Genomic DNA, 17862 nt, shown 5'->3' on the forward strand with positions numbered 1-17862 from the left:
AAAATAAGATCTTAGGCGATGAAATATCGTTGTCATCTAAGTCATTAATTCTGGTAGTGTGTCCGGCCAAGGCTAGGTTCCGACATGCCAACACGTCCGAAGACAAAAAAAAACGTTTTAACATAACTCAAGTTAAAACCACGTACTAAACAATCCTCACATGTTATTGTACAAAAACCAAACAACTCATGCTCAAATAAAATATATATCAATGCTATAAATGAACTTATTTGAAAACGCGAATATGACAGTATATAATATAACAACCCATATATATGTATCGATTTTACCAATTATACATATACACAACCCACTATATTATATACATATCATAGTTCAATATTTTAAAATAAGCGTAATTATGAATCACCGCTAAGGGTAGATTCGTCATTGTGAGATTTTACTCACCTTATTTTCCTGAGCGTAATTTTCTACAATTCCGAAAGCAAATCCTTTACTTATTTCGTCGATCACCTAGATTAGATAAGATGTGATTAGAAACGTTACGTAAAACCTCAAATGCCGAAATAGTATTATTTACCGTTTTACGAAATTACTGTTCACATAAATACTATTCACGTATTATGGTTCAAAACTTTTCATAAACGTATTGTTTATGTATTACTTTTCATATACGTACTAATCCATCGTAAATACTGTTTCAGTAAATATTAATTACCGATTTACCTTGCAGAAAAATTACTTTTACAAGTACTGTACGTAAATTACTTTTACATTTTTACTGTACATAATTACTTTTTACATTTACCGTACAGAAATCACTTTTTACAAAAAGTTACTATTCGAAATTTACTGTTCACGCGCCGCCGATTCCAAAACCGGCGCGTAGCTCGCCCACCGCCGCTCAAAACCCTTCCTTCTCTTCCCTCACCTCCTCCTCCTCTAATACTCCTCCAAATCGACCCAAATCAACCACAATCAACCACAATAATCACATTAAACCAACCCTTACGTAGATTGAACCTTGAAACCGCCGGATTGTCGCCGGAGAAGCTCGAGATGCCGGCGGGGTCGACTTTTCAGAGGGAATCTGCTACGGCTTGGATTGAGTTCCAAATCGATCGTAGAAGGCGTTGGAGGATGAGGCGCGGTGGAGTGGAACAATCGCCAAGTGCTTGCGTCGCCGGAGGTGGAGTTTGGACGGCGGAGGAGGTCGCAGAGCCTCGGGTTGTCGTGCTGCGTCACAGCGGCGAGGGAGGACGCATCCTGCTCCGGGTTTGTTGCGGTCGAGCTTGCGGAGGTCGTGGATGTGGCTGTGAGAGCCACAGAGGCCGGGGTGTGGAGATCGCTGGCGAAGGTGAGAGGAAGGGAGAGAGAATCGGGGAGAGAGAGAGAGAGAGAAGGTTGCGGGGGAGAGAGAGGGAAAATAGGGTTTCTGTTTTTGGAAACCCTAATTCCTTAAAATTTTCTTTTATACTTCTTCCAAAATCGGAAACTAACTTCCGTCGCTAATAACTTTCACGTACGACGTCCGATTAGAACGGTGACGTGTCCACGCAATCGTATCGACGAGCTCTACAACTTTCGTGAAGACAGTTTTTGAAAACGAACGACGGTGTAAAAGTTGACTCTCGCGTCTCGGAAACATAACCTTTTTCCAATTTAGCTTTCCGAAGACGGTTTTGTTTTTGATTCGACATCGTCGTGAAACGAGAAAATGCAATTTATTAAATTTACTAAGTTTATAAATTTTTACAAATTCGTACAAATTGAAACAAAAAAATCGAATTATTACATTTAGCATATTAAAAATCAGTTCCTCAATCTCCAAGATGAACATAAAATGTAGAATAATTTTGTAGTGTTGTGTATATAAATCTGTAGTGTAACCTTATCAATTTAAGCCAACCAGAAAAGAATGACACAACCAAAAACAGCACAAACAAAGACAGTACTGTCATCTGTAACAGCCATATGTAATATGATGCGATCAGTTTATGATAAAAGCAAGCACGTGATGAAGTCTCATTGTGTCTGAAACTCTGAATAAAATGTACCAGTATATGCATCATGATGAAGCCGGTGCGATCTACCAACCCTTAACCCAATGGTTCTGTACTAGCAGTGGGAGATGTCGTAATGTGTGTCCCAATAGAACCAGAGAGACTGTGCCCCTGTGCCACAAAACAAAAGCTAGAGAAAATGGGGTCTCAAAAATTGTCTCAGCAGGGCAAGTGGGTTTTCTTTTAATCCCCCATTACTTTCTACTTTCTAGCATCTCATATCATGCACATCATCTTTAGATTCCTTGATATTTAATCTGGAGAAAACTTAATTGTATGTAGGTAGTATTATTGGACTGGCCCCTTTTCATAAAGCCAGCATGAAATCTTTGCAGCTTTCATATTAGACTTTGCATATGAGAATATTAGAAAAAATTACAAAAAAAAGATTGGGCAAAATTGTATCATCTAGAGTAGATTATGATAAATGCTCTCATTAAAAAATGGAAATTAATAAAATTTGTAAGACAAGCTCATAATCATAGCATGCGCATGACAAGTTGTGAAGCTAAATCTATATTATCATATTCCAGAGGATCTGTTGATAGACATCATATGGTTTTATTTAATACCGAAAGAATGAAGTTTAGCCATAAAAATGAATTCAGGTGATTAAACTAACGTGCACCGTTTTGTTTCTATATCATAAATTTTTGTCCCCATGTCAAGTTACAACCTCAGACCTCATTTTCCTATTATAAACTGGGATAGTGGGTTTGAACTTTGTATAGTGCATAATGACCAAAGAAATTGCATAGTGCTAGCATTGAAGCCTGTTCCCCTTGGCATTTTGAGACTTGAGATTCCTATCAACTTGGTACTAAACAATTAGCTTAGAAGTTTCTTGACATGCTAAACTTGCATCAATTGAGGGTTAAGTTTGGTTTAACCCACCCAGTGAGCACCCTACCTAATCTTTTTCTCTGGATAACACTTTACTTCAACAAGGATTTTAATTTCCAACAAATTTCAATAAAAAGTAAAAGAAGGATAAAGGCAAAAGCAATCAGTGAAGTTTACCTGTTTGTATCATGAAGAAGACAATGCACACACAGTGTCACAACTCATAAGTACGTCGATAAAACGGGCAAAGTTGCTAGTATCCAAATTCTGAGCGTTGTTTGTACTCCATCTTCTATATCCCAATAATTGCACATCTTATTCCTTATGCAGAAACTTACAGTAACCCTTTTGCTGCTTTATGTCACTCTCTTCATCTTTCGTATGTGATGGCCCATGTGCCCTATTAATCTATTGACTACATTCTTCATTGCTGATTGCTCTAAGAAACAAACCTATCATCTCTTTCAGATTCAACAAAAACCATCTATACCATGCTTAGACTTTCCTCATAGGACAGCCCCACATTTTCCATCCCGGCCACCAGCCTCATTCAAAACCCTCTTCCTTAGTTTCAACAACTGTGTGGATCCAAATGCTTTGAAGCTTGCACCTGACATGGCAGCTCCTCTGATATTGTTCTGTGCTCTTCTGCTGCTCTCAATAACAGCTTCATCTCAGGTCAGTGAGCTCTTCTTCCCTGGTTTTAAACATGTGGGCACCAACCTCACCTTGGATGGAATAGCAGAGTTTGAAGATGATCTTGGCATTCTCAAATTGACCAATGACACCAGTAGACTAATGGGGAGTGCCTTTTACGCTTCACCAATTCGGTTCAAGAACTCCACAAATGGCAAGGCCTTCTCTTTTTCCACTTCATTTGCTTTCACCATAGTTCCAGAGTATCCAAAGCTCGGTGGCCACGGCTTTGCTTTCACAATAGCACCATCTAAGGATCTCAACTCTCTGCCTAGCCAATATCTAGGTCTCTTCAATCGCAGTGATATTGGCAACACAACCACACACATCTTTGCAATCGAATTCGACACAGTTCAAGACTTTGAATTTGGAGACATTAACGACAACCATGTTGGGATCGACCTCAACAGCTTGAAATCCAACGCCTCAGCTGATGCTGGTTATTACACAGATGCTACAACCAAACAGAAATTCAATCTCAAGTGTGGGAAAGCCATCCAAGCTTGGGTAGACTACGATTCAGTTCAAAATGTAATTAATGTTACAGTTTCACCACTTTCTTCCAAACCCAAAAACCCACTTCTTTCTTTCCATGTAGATCTCTCACCGATATTCGAAGAGTTTATGTATATTGGATTCTCAGCTTCAACAGGTCTACTTGCTAGCTCCCACTACGTTCTCGGCTGGAGCTTCAAGATCAACGGACAACCTCAACCTCTTCATTTGGCCTCTCTCCCCCATATCCCTGTACCCAAGAATCACCACACAGCTACAAAAATCGGAGTCTCGATCGCAGCCATTGCTCTGGCTCTGTCTGCAATTTCCATAACCATCTACGTCTACATCAAGAAGCTCAAGAACGCCGAGCCAATCGAGTCATGGGAGCTCGAGCTCGGCCCACACAGATACTCCTATCAAGAACTGAAGAAAGCCACGAAAGGGTTCAGAGGGAAAGAGCTTCTGGGAGAAGGCGGGTTCGGGCAAGTGTTCAAAGGAACACTCCCCAACTCCAAAACCCTTGTCGCCGTCAAACGTATCTCGAATGATTCCAAACAGGGGTTAAAGGAGTTCGTGGCGGAAATCGCTAGCATTGGTCGGCTCCGACATAGGAACCTTGTTCAGTTACTAGGTTGGTGTCGAAGAAGAGGTGACCTAATGCTGGTCTATGACTACATGGAAAATGGGAGCTTGGATGCTTATTTATTTGATGAGCCGAGAATGGTGTTGAGTTGGGAGCAGAGGTTTGGGATCATAAAGGGGATTGCTTCGGCGCTTCATTATTTGCATGAAGAATTTGAGCAAGTTGTGATTCACAGAGATGTGAAGGCGAGCAATGTGTTGCTGGATAGTGAAATGAATGGGAGGCTTGGGGACTTTGGGTTGGCGAGGCTGCATGAACACGGGTCGAACTCGAATACGACTCGGGTCGTGGGCACGCTCGGGTATTTGGCTCCGGAGTTGCCGAGAACCGGGAAGGCGAGTACGGGCTCGGATGTGTACGCGTTTGGGGCGCTTTTGCTGGAGGTGGTCTGCGGGCGAAGGCCCATTGAGCCCAACGCGAAGCCCGAGGAGTTGGTTTTGGTGGATTGGGTTTGGAATTTGTATAGAGATGGGAAGGTGCTTGAGGTGGTGGATCCTAGGCTTGATGGGATTTACGATGTGGAGGAGGTGGTGATGGTGGTGAAGTTGGGTTTGATGTGCTCGGCCCATGGGCCGAGGGCGAGGCCCAATATGAGGCTTGTGGTGAGGTATTTGGATGGGGAGGTTGAGATTCCGGAGGAGGTAAAACGGCCGAGTGGGGCTAATGTTCTCAGATTTGATGACTTTGTGAGCTCGTTTGCGTCATCTTCTTCGTTTGATAAGGTGAGTTGCTACTCAAATAGAGAAATGGATGCTAGCTTTTCTCTGTCTACATCGCCGGTCTATCTTCTTCACGGGCAAACTAGATAGAATTCAGATTTTATATTTTGTATAATTTGTGTTTGTGTTTGTGATTTCTTTTATGAGTTTTGTTGATGAAATGATCACAAGAATGAAAATTTACATGCAAATATTTGAAACCAAGTTCCTAACTAAGGAACATAAGTATAAATAGTTTCTTTAAACAATTTCATGTACAGTATTTGATCCTACAGTGTTTGTAAAGTTTTTATTAGAGGGTAAATGACCATTTACTTGATCATATACTTTTGAGTTAATAGTGGCCAACTGGTTGGTAATTAGTAAATGAGCATTTACTTGATCATACATTCTTCATTAATCGTGAGTCCTAGCAATCTAGCATCATCGCTCATTTCGTATTGCTCAATAGAATTGTGTGTGCCTTTTCCGATTTGCTACTTGCAATTAAGGACGGATCGGACCCCAGCAAGCCAACAAACCGGTCCGCCATTGTTCTGCTAGAACAAGGAAGTTCGTCCAAAGTTTTTTCAAAAATTAACAGCACAGTTTATGATGGAAGGTGCTATGCTATTACTAAAGCGGGGCACGAAGTTTATCTTCTTTTTTTTGATAGAGTTTATGACGAAGTTTTTCCCATTCCCGTAAGCTGATCTTTTACGGGAATTACGGGGCAATGTTCACCTCAGTTATAAAATGGCATTTATGAAAATTCAAATTCTTGTACTTAGTAGTTAGTAGGGTGATTAACTCGGTGAGTATGACAGTATGACAATGACAGTCAACGGTTGACTCCAAGTGTAAGTCATATCCACTCGATTAGTTTTTCCATGAAAAATATTAAAATAGTGTTGGCTCCATGCATCGATATTAATTTGGCTGGTTGGTGAGTAGGTCTAGTATCCAATCACTCGATCAGCAGATGCAAAGACTTGTGTTGCAAGGTCTGAAATTTCAAGCTAGGGATAAAGAATTAAGAACATCAGTATAGATAACTAGCCATGTTTTTTCTGTTTTTTAAGCTTGTAATAATTCTTGAAGTACTAATCATAGCGGCGGCTAAAGATCTCGACTTCGTGTACAATGGTTTCGCGTCTGCTGCATATATCTGGCAAGACGGCCCCGGTGGGGGAGTTGCGATTGATAGTAGTGTAAAGCAAGAAATGAGTCATACCTTCTACGCCAAGCCAGTAACCTTCAAAAATGACTCATCATCCAGTTCAGAAGCTTTCTCCTTCTCTACCACTTTCGTCTTCGCTATCAGATCACAGTACAAAACTCTCAGTGGCCACGGACTCGCCTTTGTTATCTCTCCAACTCTAGGACGTCCCGGAGCTCTTCCAAGCCAATACTTGGGCCTTTTTAATGCCGATAACAATGGGAATATGAGCAATCATGTTTTTGCTGTGGAGCTTGACACGATTCAGAACACGGAGTTCAATGATATCAATGACAATCATGTTGGGATCGATATCAACGGATTGATCTCTGTAAACTCAGCACCAGCAGGATACTATGTTAACAATGGAAGATCAAGGTACCTGAAGAATTTGACCCTCATCAGCGGTCATCCAATGAAAGTTTGGGTCGAATATGATGGTACCCGGAAGCAAATTAATGTTACTTTGGCTCCAATTGATGGTAAGAAACCACAAGTTCCGCTCTTGTCTTTGAAATTTGACCTTTCCCCAATTCTTAATCAAATTATGTATGTTGGCTTTTCCGCATCCACGGGCTCAATCACGACATTCCATTATGTTTTGGGCTGGAGCTTTAGGATGAATGGCCAAGCTAAAGAACTTGATCCTTCACAACTTCCCAATTTGCCTAGCACTATGGTAGGAGCTATAGATATACATAAGAAAGTGTCTAAACTTCTGACCTTAGGTGTGCCTGTGATGTCTGTGAGTTCAGTTATGCTTGTGATTTCTCTTGTGGTTTTTGTCATAAGAAGGAAGAAGTATGCAGAACTACTCGAAGATTGGGAGCTTGAGTATGGGCCTCAAAGGTTTAAATACGAAGAATTGTATAAAGCCACTAAAGGGTTTGGAAAAAAAATGCTCTTGGGTGTTGGGGGATTTGGTGAGGTCTATAGAGGTGTATTACCAAGCTCTAAGCTTGACGTTGCTGTCAAGAGAGTTTCACATAAATCAAGACAGGGCATGAAGGAATTTGTTGCGGAAATTGTTACCCTTGGCCGGGTTCGCCATCGGAATTTAGTACAACTCTTAGGGTACTGCAGGTATGGTGACATTGCGTTTATAATTTCATTTAGGTTGGTAAAAGTAATAACAAACATCATAATTTACAAGCATACCCATTTTCATGAACTTGTTCCTTAAAATATGACACATGAAACCAGTTAGTATAAAAGACCGACGGATGTCAATTTTCAATACTCAATTCCTTTTGATAATTATGTTTTAGTTTATTTTGTTTAAACATCGGGGTTCATCACTTTGCTTGTAGGCGACATGGTGAATTACTTTTGGTGTATACCTACATGCCTAATGGTAGCTTAGACATGTGCCTCTACAACCAGCAGAAGATGACACTCAATTGGAGCCAGAGGTTTAAAATCATCAAGGGTGTGGCTTCAGGATTGCTTTATCTTCATGAAGAGTGGGAACAAGTAGTAATTCACAGAGATGTGAAGCCTAGCAATGTGCTACTAGACCAGGATTTAAATGGACGACTTGGAGATTTTGGACTTGCAAAATTATGTGACCATGGAACAGACCCTCATCAAACTACTCATGTAGCTGGCACACTTGGGTATTTAGCCCCGGAGCATGCAAGAACTGGCCGTGCCACCAGGAGCACAGATGTGTTTGCTTTCGGCGTATTTTTGCTCGAAGTTGCCTGTGGAAGAAGGCCAATAGAGGCTCAAAGACCCGAGGAGGATATCATCTTGGTTGATTACGTTCTCTCTTGCTGGAAGAGAGGTAATATTCTTGAGGCAAGAGATCAGAACTTGGGTACGGATTTTTCAGTTGGGGAAATGGAATTGGTTCTGAAGCTTGCATTGTTATGCTCACATTCACAGCCTACTGCCAGGCCAACCATGCGACAAGTGATGCAGTATTTGGAGGGCGATATTGCTCTCCCGGAGTTATCACTTGTTCGATTTTCTTTGAGTCATCATTCATCATTTGCTCAAGATGAAGGTTTTGATCAGGATGTTGAAATGGCGCTTCAGTGTTCATATGTGCCAGAGTCGACTCTGCTCTCAGGTGGTCGCTGAATCCAAATCAAGTATGCACTCACACCCGAACAAAGCTGATGTTAATTTGTGCACTGTTATACGTGTATACTACCAATTACTTAGTGTTTGTTTTTTAAACAACTATAGAAGCTAATCACCTTGAAATTAAAGTATATGATCGAGTATGATGAATACGAGAATAATAACAACGTAATGGAACATAACGTAACCATTAAGAATTCATATCTATTATATTAAGACGTAATCTATAGTAATAAGGAGACCTACTTAGACTAAGACACACATAAAATAATTCTCTCATAACACTCCTCATTGTGTCGCATGTCTCGGTTGAATGGTACACACATCGTTGTCTCGGTAAAAATCTTATCAAGTAAAATAAAAACCTCTTGGGTGAAAAATAAAAGTTTCAACGAATGGAAAAATAGCACAACAAACTATCTATATTTGATAGCATCATGTTAGATAGACTCCACCTGAAGTCTACGAAATAACTCCATTTGATTAGTGTCATAATCATGGAGTACGAAGAACAACGTATACAATGTTCATTAAATGCTTCTCAAAAGTAGTATCATTAATTTAACCTCACATCCTTAGATCATACATGCTAGACATAGCCAAGCTTTGATCTTAAGAAACAAGATTGCATCACAACTCAAACAAGAGTTTGTAATGAAAATCAGATTCCCGCGTGAAATAACATTCACGAACTTAGACGGCCATAACTTCTTTGTTATAATAGGTATCAGTGAACTGTAAAATGTTCTGGACCGGATCAGTTCCACAACTCAGTAGATACCCGTGGCTTTCCAGTGACATATAGTTCACAACCTAACTCGACCGGATCAGTTTACAATGCTCTGTCGAAGTTGACTGACTTGCAAATTTCCGGAGAGAACTGTCCTACTTTACTAAAACGGTCATAACTCACTCAATACGATAGCTATGAACCAATGGTTAGTGAACCAACAGTACTAAATTCACTATATTTCATTGAGTGAGTTGTCATGTAGGTCTTGTTGAAGTTGACCTATGAAACTAGACAGATTCTGATTTGTCACATTCAATGTGTCTTTCATAAAGGAATAGGGGAATGGACTAATGAATGACTGATTTTGGTCCGAGATTGAACCGTTCACATCCTCTACGTTGCTAATGTCGACTGCTAAACCAAGGTGTGCGTTGATGTTACTGAAGCTACTGACGGCGTTGGTGTGGATATGATTTGTGTTGGTTCACCAAGTGTAGAACTAAACTCATGTTAAAAGAACAATTTAAGTCCAATGACAATGCATAGGCATATAGTTAATCACATCATAATGACGCAATAGTGTCTCAACAACACTTACATATATGAATCTATAGCCCATTGAAACTCTTCATCATCTTTACTTAGACGAAATAGAGTGTCCAAAATTAGCTTTCATATGAACACGTATGGGTATAAGTTTTTGCAACCGATTGTATTACGTTATCTCGAACATCGCAATCTAACTGCATAAGCTCTCCGTGGTCTGGAGACATTTAATTGAGCAATTAAGGTCCTTCAGGCACTTTCATATTTGTGTTAAGCATATGCTGCAAATCAGTTTTCATGGACACTACTAAAAGTAATTATATCCATAACGAGTGAATATAACTCATCGTAGTCAATACAAGGATAATGAGACAATCTTTGCGCCAAAAGTCCGGTAAATATTGCATGACTTCATCTTTCTCATTACACTTATGAACAAAGACTAACATAACTAGTCTAGTTCATCCTGTATTGATTCTTTCTACTTCGGTCAAGTTGCTCATCATTGATACTTCACAACGGAATAAGAGCTTAAGCGGATACAACATCAATCATGGGAGATCAATCTATTAACACGTGCGCGTGCTTATACGATCAATTGAGAGATTTCTTTTGTTCTCTAACATCAACAAAATGAGTCTGTAGCATCCCACAAAAACTTAGTTGATACACATATTTAGAGAATATCTCTTGATGATGAGCGGAATATTTGTGCCTACACACCTCGCTTCTTTCTGGTTTTGATTCCAGAGAATAATGATCTCCCCCTCATCTAGGTAAGAGCCAAGACATAAGCTATGACCCTTACTAGTCCATCTTTACGTTTTCCGCCCTTGTTTTTGGTGCAATACCACGAGCGCCGACAACACCATCTCAAACCCCCCATTATTTGTTAACACTAAAAGTTTAGAGTTCCCTTCAATTCCTCGGAAAGAATGATCACAGCTTATTCTATACTAACGATGATGTTTTACAGGGTTTATTATAGACGTTTTAATTAACGCCGCTCTATCACCGAAGTGTCCACTATGTATCATAACTTTTATATTATGTTTATAATAAAACAATCGCATTATGAAGCGACTATATGAAGGAAATTTCTCGGAATCGATCGACACCATCCGTTGTGATTTTTAGTGACCATTTTAAAATTTCATCCAATTCGGACCTCATTTGACCGTTGGAATATCTGATAAACCAAAAACACTACTAATATGTCCTAAGGGTCCTAAGGGAGGACCAATTACCAAAATGCGAATGCCGAAAGCTGATTACATATTTGAAATCACCTAATTTTTGTCACCGTTCGTGCGTGGTCGCAACGAGGGAACCTATTTGATAAAACCTCGGTCAATGAGATTTTAATATGTCAAAACGCCTTTTTTTTGTTCACCGTAGGTACGGACGGTCAAACCATGTTCAAAACAGACTAAATTTTTACATGGTCCCTATATATATATATATATATATATATATATATATCAATCACATTTATTGGTGTCGATCGACAATATTTCGAAACTAGAATTTATTTGTGATTTTTTTAAGAATGTTTTCTAGTAATTCTTTTATTATTCGAAACCCTTAAATAAGAGTATTATGTTTTTTTTTCTAATACAAACCTACAAGACTCGACCCTTAAAAACCCGCAAAACCCGTTTTAGGTGGGCGGATTGAATATTGATATTTGTGAAAATACCCGGCCCGTCATTTATTTAAATGTACTAAAACCCGGCCCGTTGACAAGCCTTAGTTTGGTGTAACATAGCTAGTTTCATTTTATGTTGGTAAAAATCGTCACATAATTTCTTGAGGAGTGAAATTGACACATCATAATCGTCACATAATTCTAGAAAGAGATGGATGATGGTCGGCTATTAAGTTTGAACTAATCATGTTTAGCACTGCAATCTTTAGTTTAAGTTTGAACTGAGAAGCTGCACCTTTCATTGGGTATTTGGTAGGAATAAGAGTTTATCGTACGTAAGTAAAATGGGAAAAAGTTTGAACAAACGCAATTGCTTTTTGCAAATGACGTTGGGTTACAGAGATGTACGAAAACTAGTTAGGATTCAATAGTTCTTGTACTTATGTTATAGTTACGAAAGTTGTCCAACTATATTTATCGGTGAAAGGAAGTTTATGTACTAATATATACAAAAATTCTCAGCTGCGGACGTCTGCATCATCTGTACGGTGCGCATTCGGCGATTCCAGATACCGGCGCACACAACGATGGCACCGACCAGTACAACTGCACTCCCCTCCTCCCAGCGCTCATGTCCGTGCCGGCCGGAGTTGCAGTGCCAGCCTACGGCGGCCGAGATCTCGAAATCTCCGCACGGTGCCCAGAAACTTGAAATTTCGAGATTCTGGCCGGTCCACGCCGGCGCTGCAGCTCCGGCCGGCATATATATGAGCGCCGAGAGGAGGGGAGTGTGGCTGTGCTGGTCGGCGCCATCGTTACGCATCGCCAGTGGCCGGAATCGCCGAATCCGCACCGTACGGATGATGCAGACGTCCGCGACCGAGAAGCCCCGCTAATATATATATATATATATATATATATATATATATATATATATATAGTCTCTATCCAGAGTGAAGCTTCATTCTAAAATTTCAGAGTGAAGTTATAATTTTGACACACTTTTCGGTCAAATTTTTTCACCATAAGCGATTCAATATTTAGGTATGCTATTCAAGATCATCTCTACAAAATATCATCTATATCCAGAGTGAAGCTTCATTCTGAAATTTCAGAGTGAAGTTCCAATTTTGACGCACTTTTCGGTCAAATTTTTTCACCATAAGCGATTCAATATTTATGTATGTTATTCAAGATCATTTCTACAACGTTTCATGTAATTCGACAATGGTTTGAGCTTTTAAAATTGAGATTTACACGAACGGTTTATGTTGAATATTTTTTATTCATTCATTGATTTAATCTAATTTCAATATCTTAACGATGTCCGAATTAAATGAAATTTTGTAGAGATGATATTGAATAACATAGATAAATATTGAATTGCTTATGGTGAAAATATTTGACCGAAAAGTGTGTCAAAATTGGAACTTTACTATGTAATTTTAGAGTGAAGGTTCACTCTATTTATACAATCTCTATCCAGTGTGAACCTTCACTCTGAAATTACAGAGTGAAGTTCCAATTTTTGCAAACTTTTTAGTCAAATTTTTTCATCACAAATGATTCAATATTTAGATATGCTATTAAAGATAATCTCTACAAAGTTTCATCTAATTTAACACTGGTTTGAGCTTTCAAAATAGTCATTTACACGAATGGTTTACGTTGAATAGTTTTAATTTGTTCATTGATTTAATCTAATTTCAATACCTTAACGATAACCGAATTAGATGAAACTTTGTAAAAATGATCTTTAATAGCATACCTAAATATTTTAAATCATTTGTGATGAAAAAATTTGACCGAAAAGAGTGCTAAAATTGGACTTCATTATGTAATTTCATAGTGAATGTTCACTCTGGATAAAGACTATTTATATATATATATATATTATTAATTTCAAGTTAATACCTTCATAAAGCTGCTGGAAATGGTGAAAAAGTAATCTTTCCTAGTGAGAGCGATCGAAGTGGGCCAAGTGACGCAGGCTATATGCCATGAGACACTGGTTGATTAATCGAACAATTGCTCGATTAGATAGAAAATTAATAGTAATAAGTTAGAAAACTCGAAGAACATACAGTAGCACATCATAGTTAATCTTGTCCCATTCAAACATAGTTCTTATTTTGTTCAACCAGTCATTGCAACCAAGATCATTAAAGTATGTTATCCAGCGTTTTAGATAAACACTAATATATGACATAGAATTTGAGTAATAAATCATTCAAATTAAGTAAGACCACCTAACTTGGAAAACAAAAAGGATTAAAAAAAATAGGGGCCAATTTCACATAGAAGTTATAGTTATAATAATTATGTACTTAGTGAGGACTGAGGAATTGTACACTATCGCCATGTTATAATAAGCTACACATGTAAGTTCTTCGAACAGTCTTGTAAAAACTATAATTTGTATCATCAATCCAAGTAGTAGATGAATTTATTGAATTTCTTCAGCCTGAAATCGGTCGCTTTCGTTTTTTGTAATTTAGTTTCTTCAACTTGGGAATAAATTTCATCAAGACAAAAACAATTGAAAATAAAAATGTAATAACCCTAAATTTACAAACAATTTTTGAGTGATTGGAATTCTATGAAATTGTGAAATTTAAATAGAATGAATGTGATTGGTTACGACGTTACGAAACGAGTAACGGATACGTTTTCGGAACGTTTAATTCGAAAAAAACGTTACGTTTCCGCAACGTATTTATCGACTTTTATTCCGTCGCTCGGTTGCGAAAATTTCCTTCACGAAAGTCGTAGGGCTCGTCGATACGAGTTCGGGGATATGTGACGCGTTATAATCGGATGTTGTACGTAAAAGTTATTAACGATAGAAGTTGTTTCGGATTTTGGAAATTAGTATATAAAGGAGGTTTTATCAGCTAGGGTTTCCAAAAGTGGAAACCCCTCACTCACTCTCTTCTTCCGCCTCCCTCCTTCTCTCTCTCTCTCGCTTTCCCGAGTCTCCCTCTCCCTCCCTCACTGACCACCGGCGATCTAACCTCACCGGCTGCCGTGAGTCTCACCACCCACCCCAAAGGCGTCGCACGACCACCCTCAGTCACCCCTGGACGCGACGAGCCGCGATTCGCCACACTGAAGCTCTCCGAAGACATCAAGCTTCTGCAGACCGCCGCCGTTCGAACCACCATTTCTGACGACTCAAGGGCTCGGAGGAGAGCACCTCAACACCGATCCTCACCCTTGACACCCTCAGTCACCGAATTAGGGGTCAAATCGCTGAGGTTCGAGTTCATCCTGAAGGATAGAACATTGTCGGCGATCCGAGCCTCTCCGGTGCTAGATCGGAGTTAGTAGCTTCAAATCGAGGTATGGATGATATGATTGATGGATTGAGTGTGTTTGTTGTTGAATTTTGAATGGTTTGGAGGCAGATCGGAGGAGGTGAGGAGGAGGGGATACCGCCGCCTAGAGTGAGTGGCGTGTGAACGCCACGCGCGGCCTGCCGGAGGTGGCGCGTGCACCCCACGCGCCGCCACGTGCGGCGGCGTGAACAGTGATTACGAGAAGGGTAATTTTGTAATTTATTTTTACGTACGGTAAATGTAAAAGTAAATTTTATTTATGTACGATAAATGTAAATTTTATTTACGTACGGTAATTATAAATATAAATTACTTTCAGTAAAGATAAAAAGTAATTTTGGAAGGGTAATACGGTAATTATTGTTTACTGAAACAGTACGTACATTTGAATAGTAATCATACGTACAGAAATACGTAAACAGTATGTACTCGTACAACGATACGTATTGGTTATGTATTTGTACATTAATACGTGAATAGTACTGTGAATAGTAACCGTGATTAGTAACATTGAACAGTAACACTGAAAAGTGTCGGTGAACAGTAAATTCGTAAAACCGAAAATTGCTGAACAGGAACCGATTATTACTGTTTCGGCATTTAAAGGTTTACGAAACGTTTCTAAATTCTTTTCTTATCTTTTCAAGGTGATCTATAAAGCAAGGAAATGAATTATATTCGGAAATTGTGGGATTACGCTCGACTCGATAAGGTGAGTAAAATCTCACATATTTACGAATCTACCCTTGCGGTGATTGTAAGATATTTGCAAGAGTTTTTAATATTGAAATACGACATGTATACAATATAATGGATTCTATATATATTGTATAAATGGTAATAAGTACATATATATATATATATAATTTGCTATATTATATACTGTTATGAATTCATCTGGATTAGGTTAATTCGATGACAAGCATGTGAGTTTAATATGGAGATTGTTTAACGTTTTGTCATCGGACGTGTTTATAAATTATGACATGTATAAGAGATAATGGATTATATATATATCGTATAAATGGTAAATAAATACATATATATATATAGTTTGCTATATAATATACTGTTATGATTTTTTTGTGATGATGTCATTTTGATGACAAGATATATTGAGCATGTGATTTTGATTTGTACAATATGATGTGAGATTATTGTACGTGATTTTAACATTGAGATTGTTAAAATGTTGATTTGTCTTCGGACGTGATTTGGTACAATATGATGTGAGATTATTGTACGTGTTTGGCAAGTCGGAACCTAGCCTTTGGCCGGGCGAAAGTTACGATACAGTTAGAGTTCTAGTCTGTCTGTCTTAGTACTGCATGTGAGGTAACGGGTGGTTATCTGCTCATAGGTACTCAGATTGTTTTGGATGTTGGGTAGCGGGTGGCTATCCAATATCGGCGGTGTATTACGTGAGGGGTAACAGATGTGTACCAGCGTTCTTGGTACCCGTAATATAAATGCATTTGGGTAACCAGAAGGGTTACTTAATTTCTCATGAGCGTTTTATTTCATATTTCTTTGGGACGACCAGATGGGCCGTCCATTGACTCATGAGTGCATTTATATTTGATGATTTGTGATTTTTCGTATATATTGATATGCGATTATATTTTCATTTTACTCATACGAGCTATAAGCTTACCGGGTTTGTGTTTACAATCCCGGTGCACCAATCCGATGGTGTAGGGGATAATTCCGCAGGTATTGATTAGTGGAGATTGAGTGACAACTCCGGAGGCTCGAAGTCGTTCGAATCCTACTTGTGGTGAGGTTTTCAGCGTGGATTTGTATGTGAGAATTGGTGTGGTTTTATTTGTGAGAATTGTGAGTGATGTGAGAATTATTACATTTCCATTTTATGTAAGGATTATAAATTTGGTTTGTAATAATTGGTTTGTCTGAGTTGTATTGAGAACTCAGAATTGATCCACTGCGACATTTTAAATGATTTCGATTTCATTGAGATTATTTTGTGTTTAACGACTTTGAAATTTTGAGTTTTTAAGCTCGAAATTTTGGGGTCGTTACAGTTGGTATCAGAGCCTAAGTGCGTATTTGGCGATTATCAATATCATCCGGGAGCGATGATCCGACTGCAGGCGGGCACCCATCACATGCCCCTCGGTATTGATATGTCGTCGGGTACGCGAGAGTGTTTTAGGAGCCATACCATACGGTTTGGTCCTCTAGGGAGTATTGTGATGATACTTCGATGATTCATCTCATTCTGAAATTCTATGTCGATATCTATTGAATCTGGTTTGATTGAATTTGAGATTTCACAAGTATTGACTAAGTGTTCCATTGTTTGAAGGTGATGAATGCTGATAAGGGCCGAGGACGGGCGAGAGGCCGAGGTCGAGGTAGGGCCGCAGGCCGAGTCCGCAACGTGGAGAACCTGTATGAGGAGGCCGCTCCACAGGAAGAACAGGTTGAGCATGCTGCTGCAGTTAGAGATGATGGTCGAGTGTTGAAGCTGATCAAGGATATCAGTGCACTGTCAGCGCCGACCTTTCATGGAGGACTAGATCATATGGTAGCTGACCATTGGATCGAGGTTATGGAGACTTATTTTGAGATGATAGAGTGCACAGAGATTGAGAAGAGAAAGATAGCTACATTCTTTCTCAAAGGTGATGCTCTAGACTGGTGGAAGAGCATGAGACAGACAGTGGATGTGACAACATTCACATGGGGAGGTTTCACTACCATTTTTCAAGAGAAGTATTTTCCGGCCTCAGTACAGGAGGACTTGGAGCTGGAGTTTCTGGCACTGGTACAAGGAGACATGACCGTTAGAGAGTATGATGCTCGATTTTCGCAGCTGTACCGGTATGTCAGGCCTATGGGTACGACCGCTTTGGCTCAGAAGTATC

General features: G+C 39.3%; 2 protein-coding genes across 3 annotated transcripts; both read left to right on the forward strand.

Moving 5' to 3' along the window:
- The first annotated feature begins 3189 nt into the window (after positions 1-3189).
- On the forward strand, positions 3190-5670 carry LOC126798238 (L-type lectin-domain containing receptor kinase S.4-like). Of its 2 annotated transcripts, XM_050525140.1 has the most exons (2): positions 3190-3545; positions 3613-5670. In XM_050525140.1, exon 2 carries the CDS (start codon positions 3666-3668, stop codon positions 5511-5513), a length of 1848 nt encoding a protein of 615 aa, XP_050381097.1. In that variant the 5' UTR covers positions 3190-3545; positions 3613-3665; the 3' UTR covers positions 5514-5670. The 2 variants fall into 2 exon arrangements, with proteins under 2 accessions (XP_050381097.1, XP_050381096.1); XM_050525139.1 differs by having other exon boundaries at positions 3192-5668.
- Positions 5671-6364: 694 nt separating this feature from the next.
- LOC126797554 (L-type lectin-domain containing receptor kinase IV.1-like) lies at positions 6365-8808 on the forward strand. The gene is made up of 2 exons (XM_050524200.1): positions 6365-7704; positions 7932-8808. The coding sequence occupies exons 1-2, from the start codon at positions 6464-6466 to the stop codon at positions 8704-8706; spliced, it is 2016 nt and encodes a 671-aa protein (XP_050380157.1). The 5' UTR covers positions 6365-6463; the 3' UTR covers positions 8707-8808.
- Positions 8809-17862: the final 9054 nt, after the last annotated feature.

Source organism: Argentina anserina, chromosome 6 (assembly GCF_933775445.1).
Source record: "Argentina anserina chromosome 6, drPotAnse1.1, whole genome shotgun sequence".
In the NCBI taxonomy this organism is placed as follows: domain Eukaryota; kingdom Viridiplantae; phylum Streptophyta; class Magnoliopsida; order Rosales; family Rosaceae; genus Argentina; species Argentina anserina.

What these genes read in the sequence shown, in the direction of transcription:
- LOC126797554 (XM_050524200.1), top strand. Translation starts at nt 6,464, where the DNA reads ATGTTTTTTCTGTTTTTTAAGCTTGTAATAATTCTTGAAGTACTAATC. An exon ending in CAACTCTTAGGGTACTGCAG is followed by an intron (nt 7,705 to 7,931) that starts GTATGGTGACAT and finishes CTTTGCTTGTAG; the next exon opens with GCGACATGGTGAATTACTTT.
- LOC126798238 (XM_050525139.1), top strand. Translation starts at nt 3,261, where the DNA reads ATGTGCCCTATTAATCTATTGACTACATTCTTCATTGCTGATTGCTCT.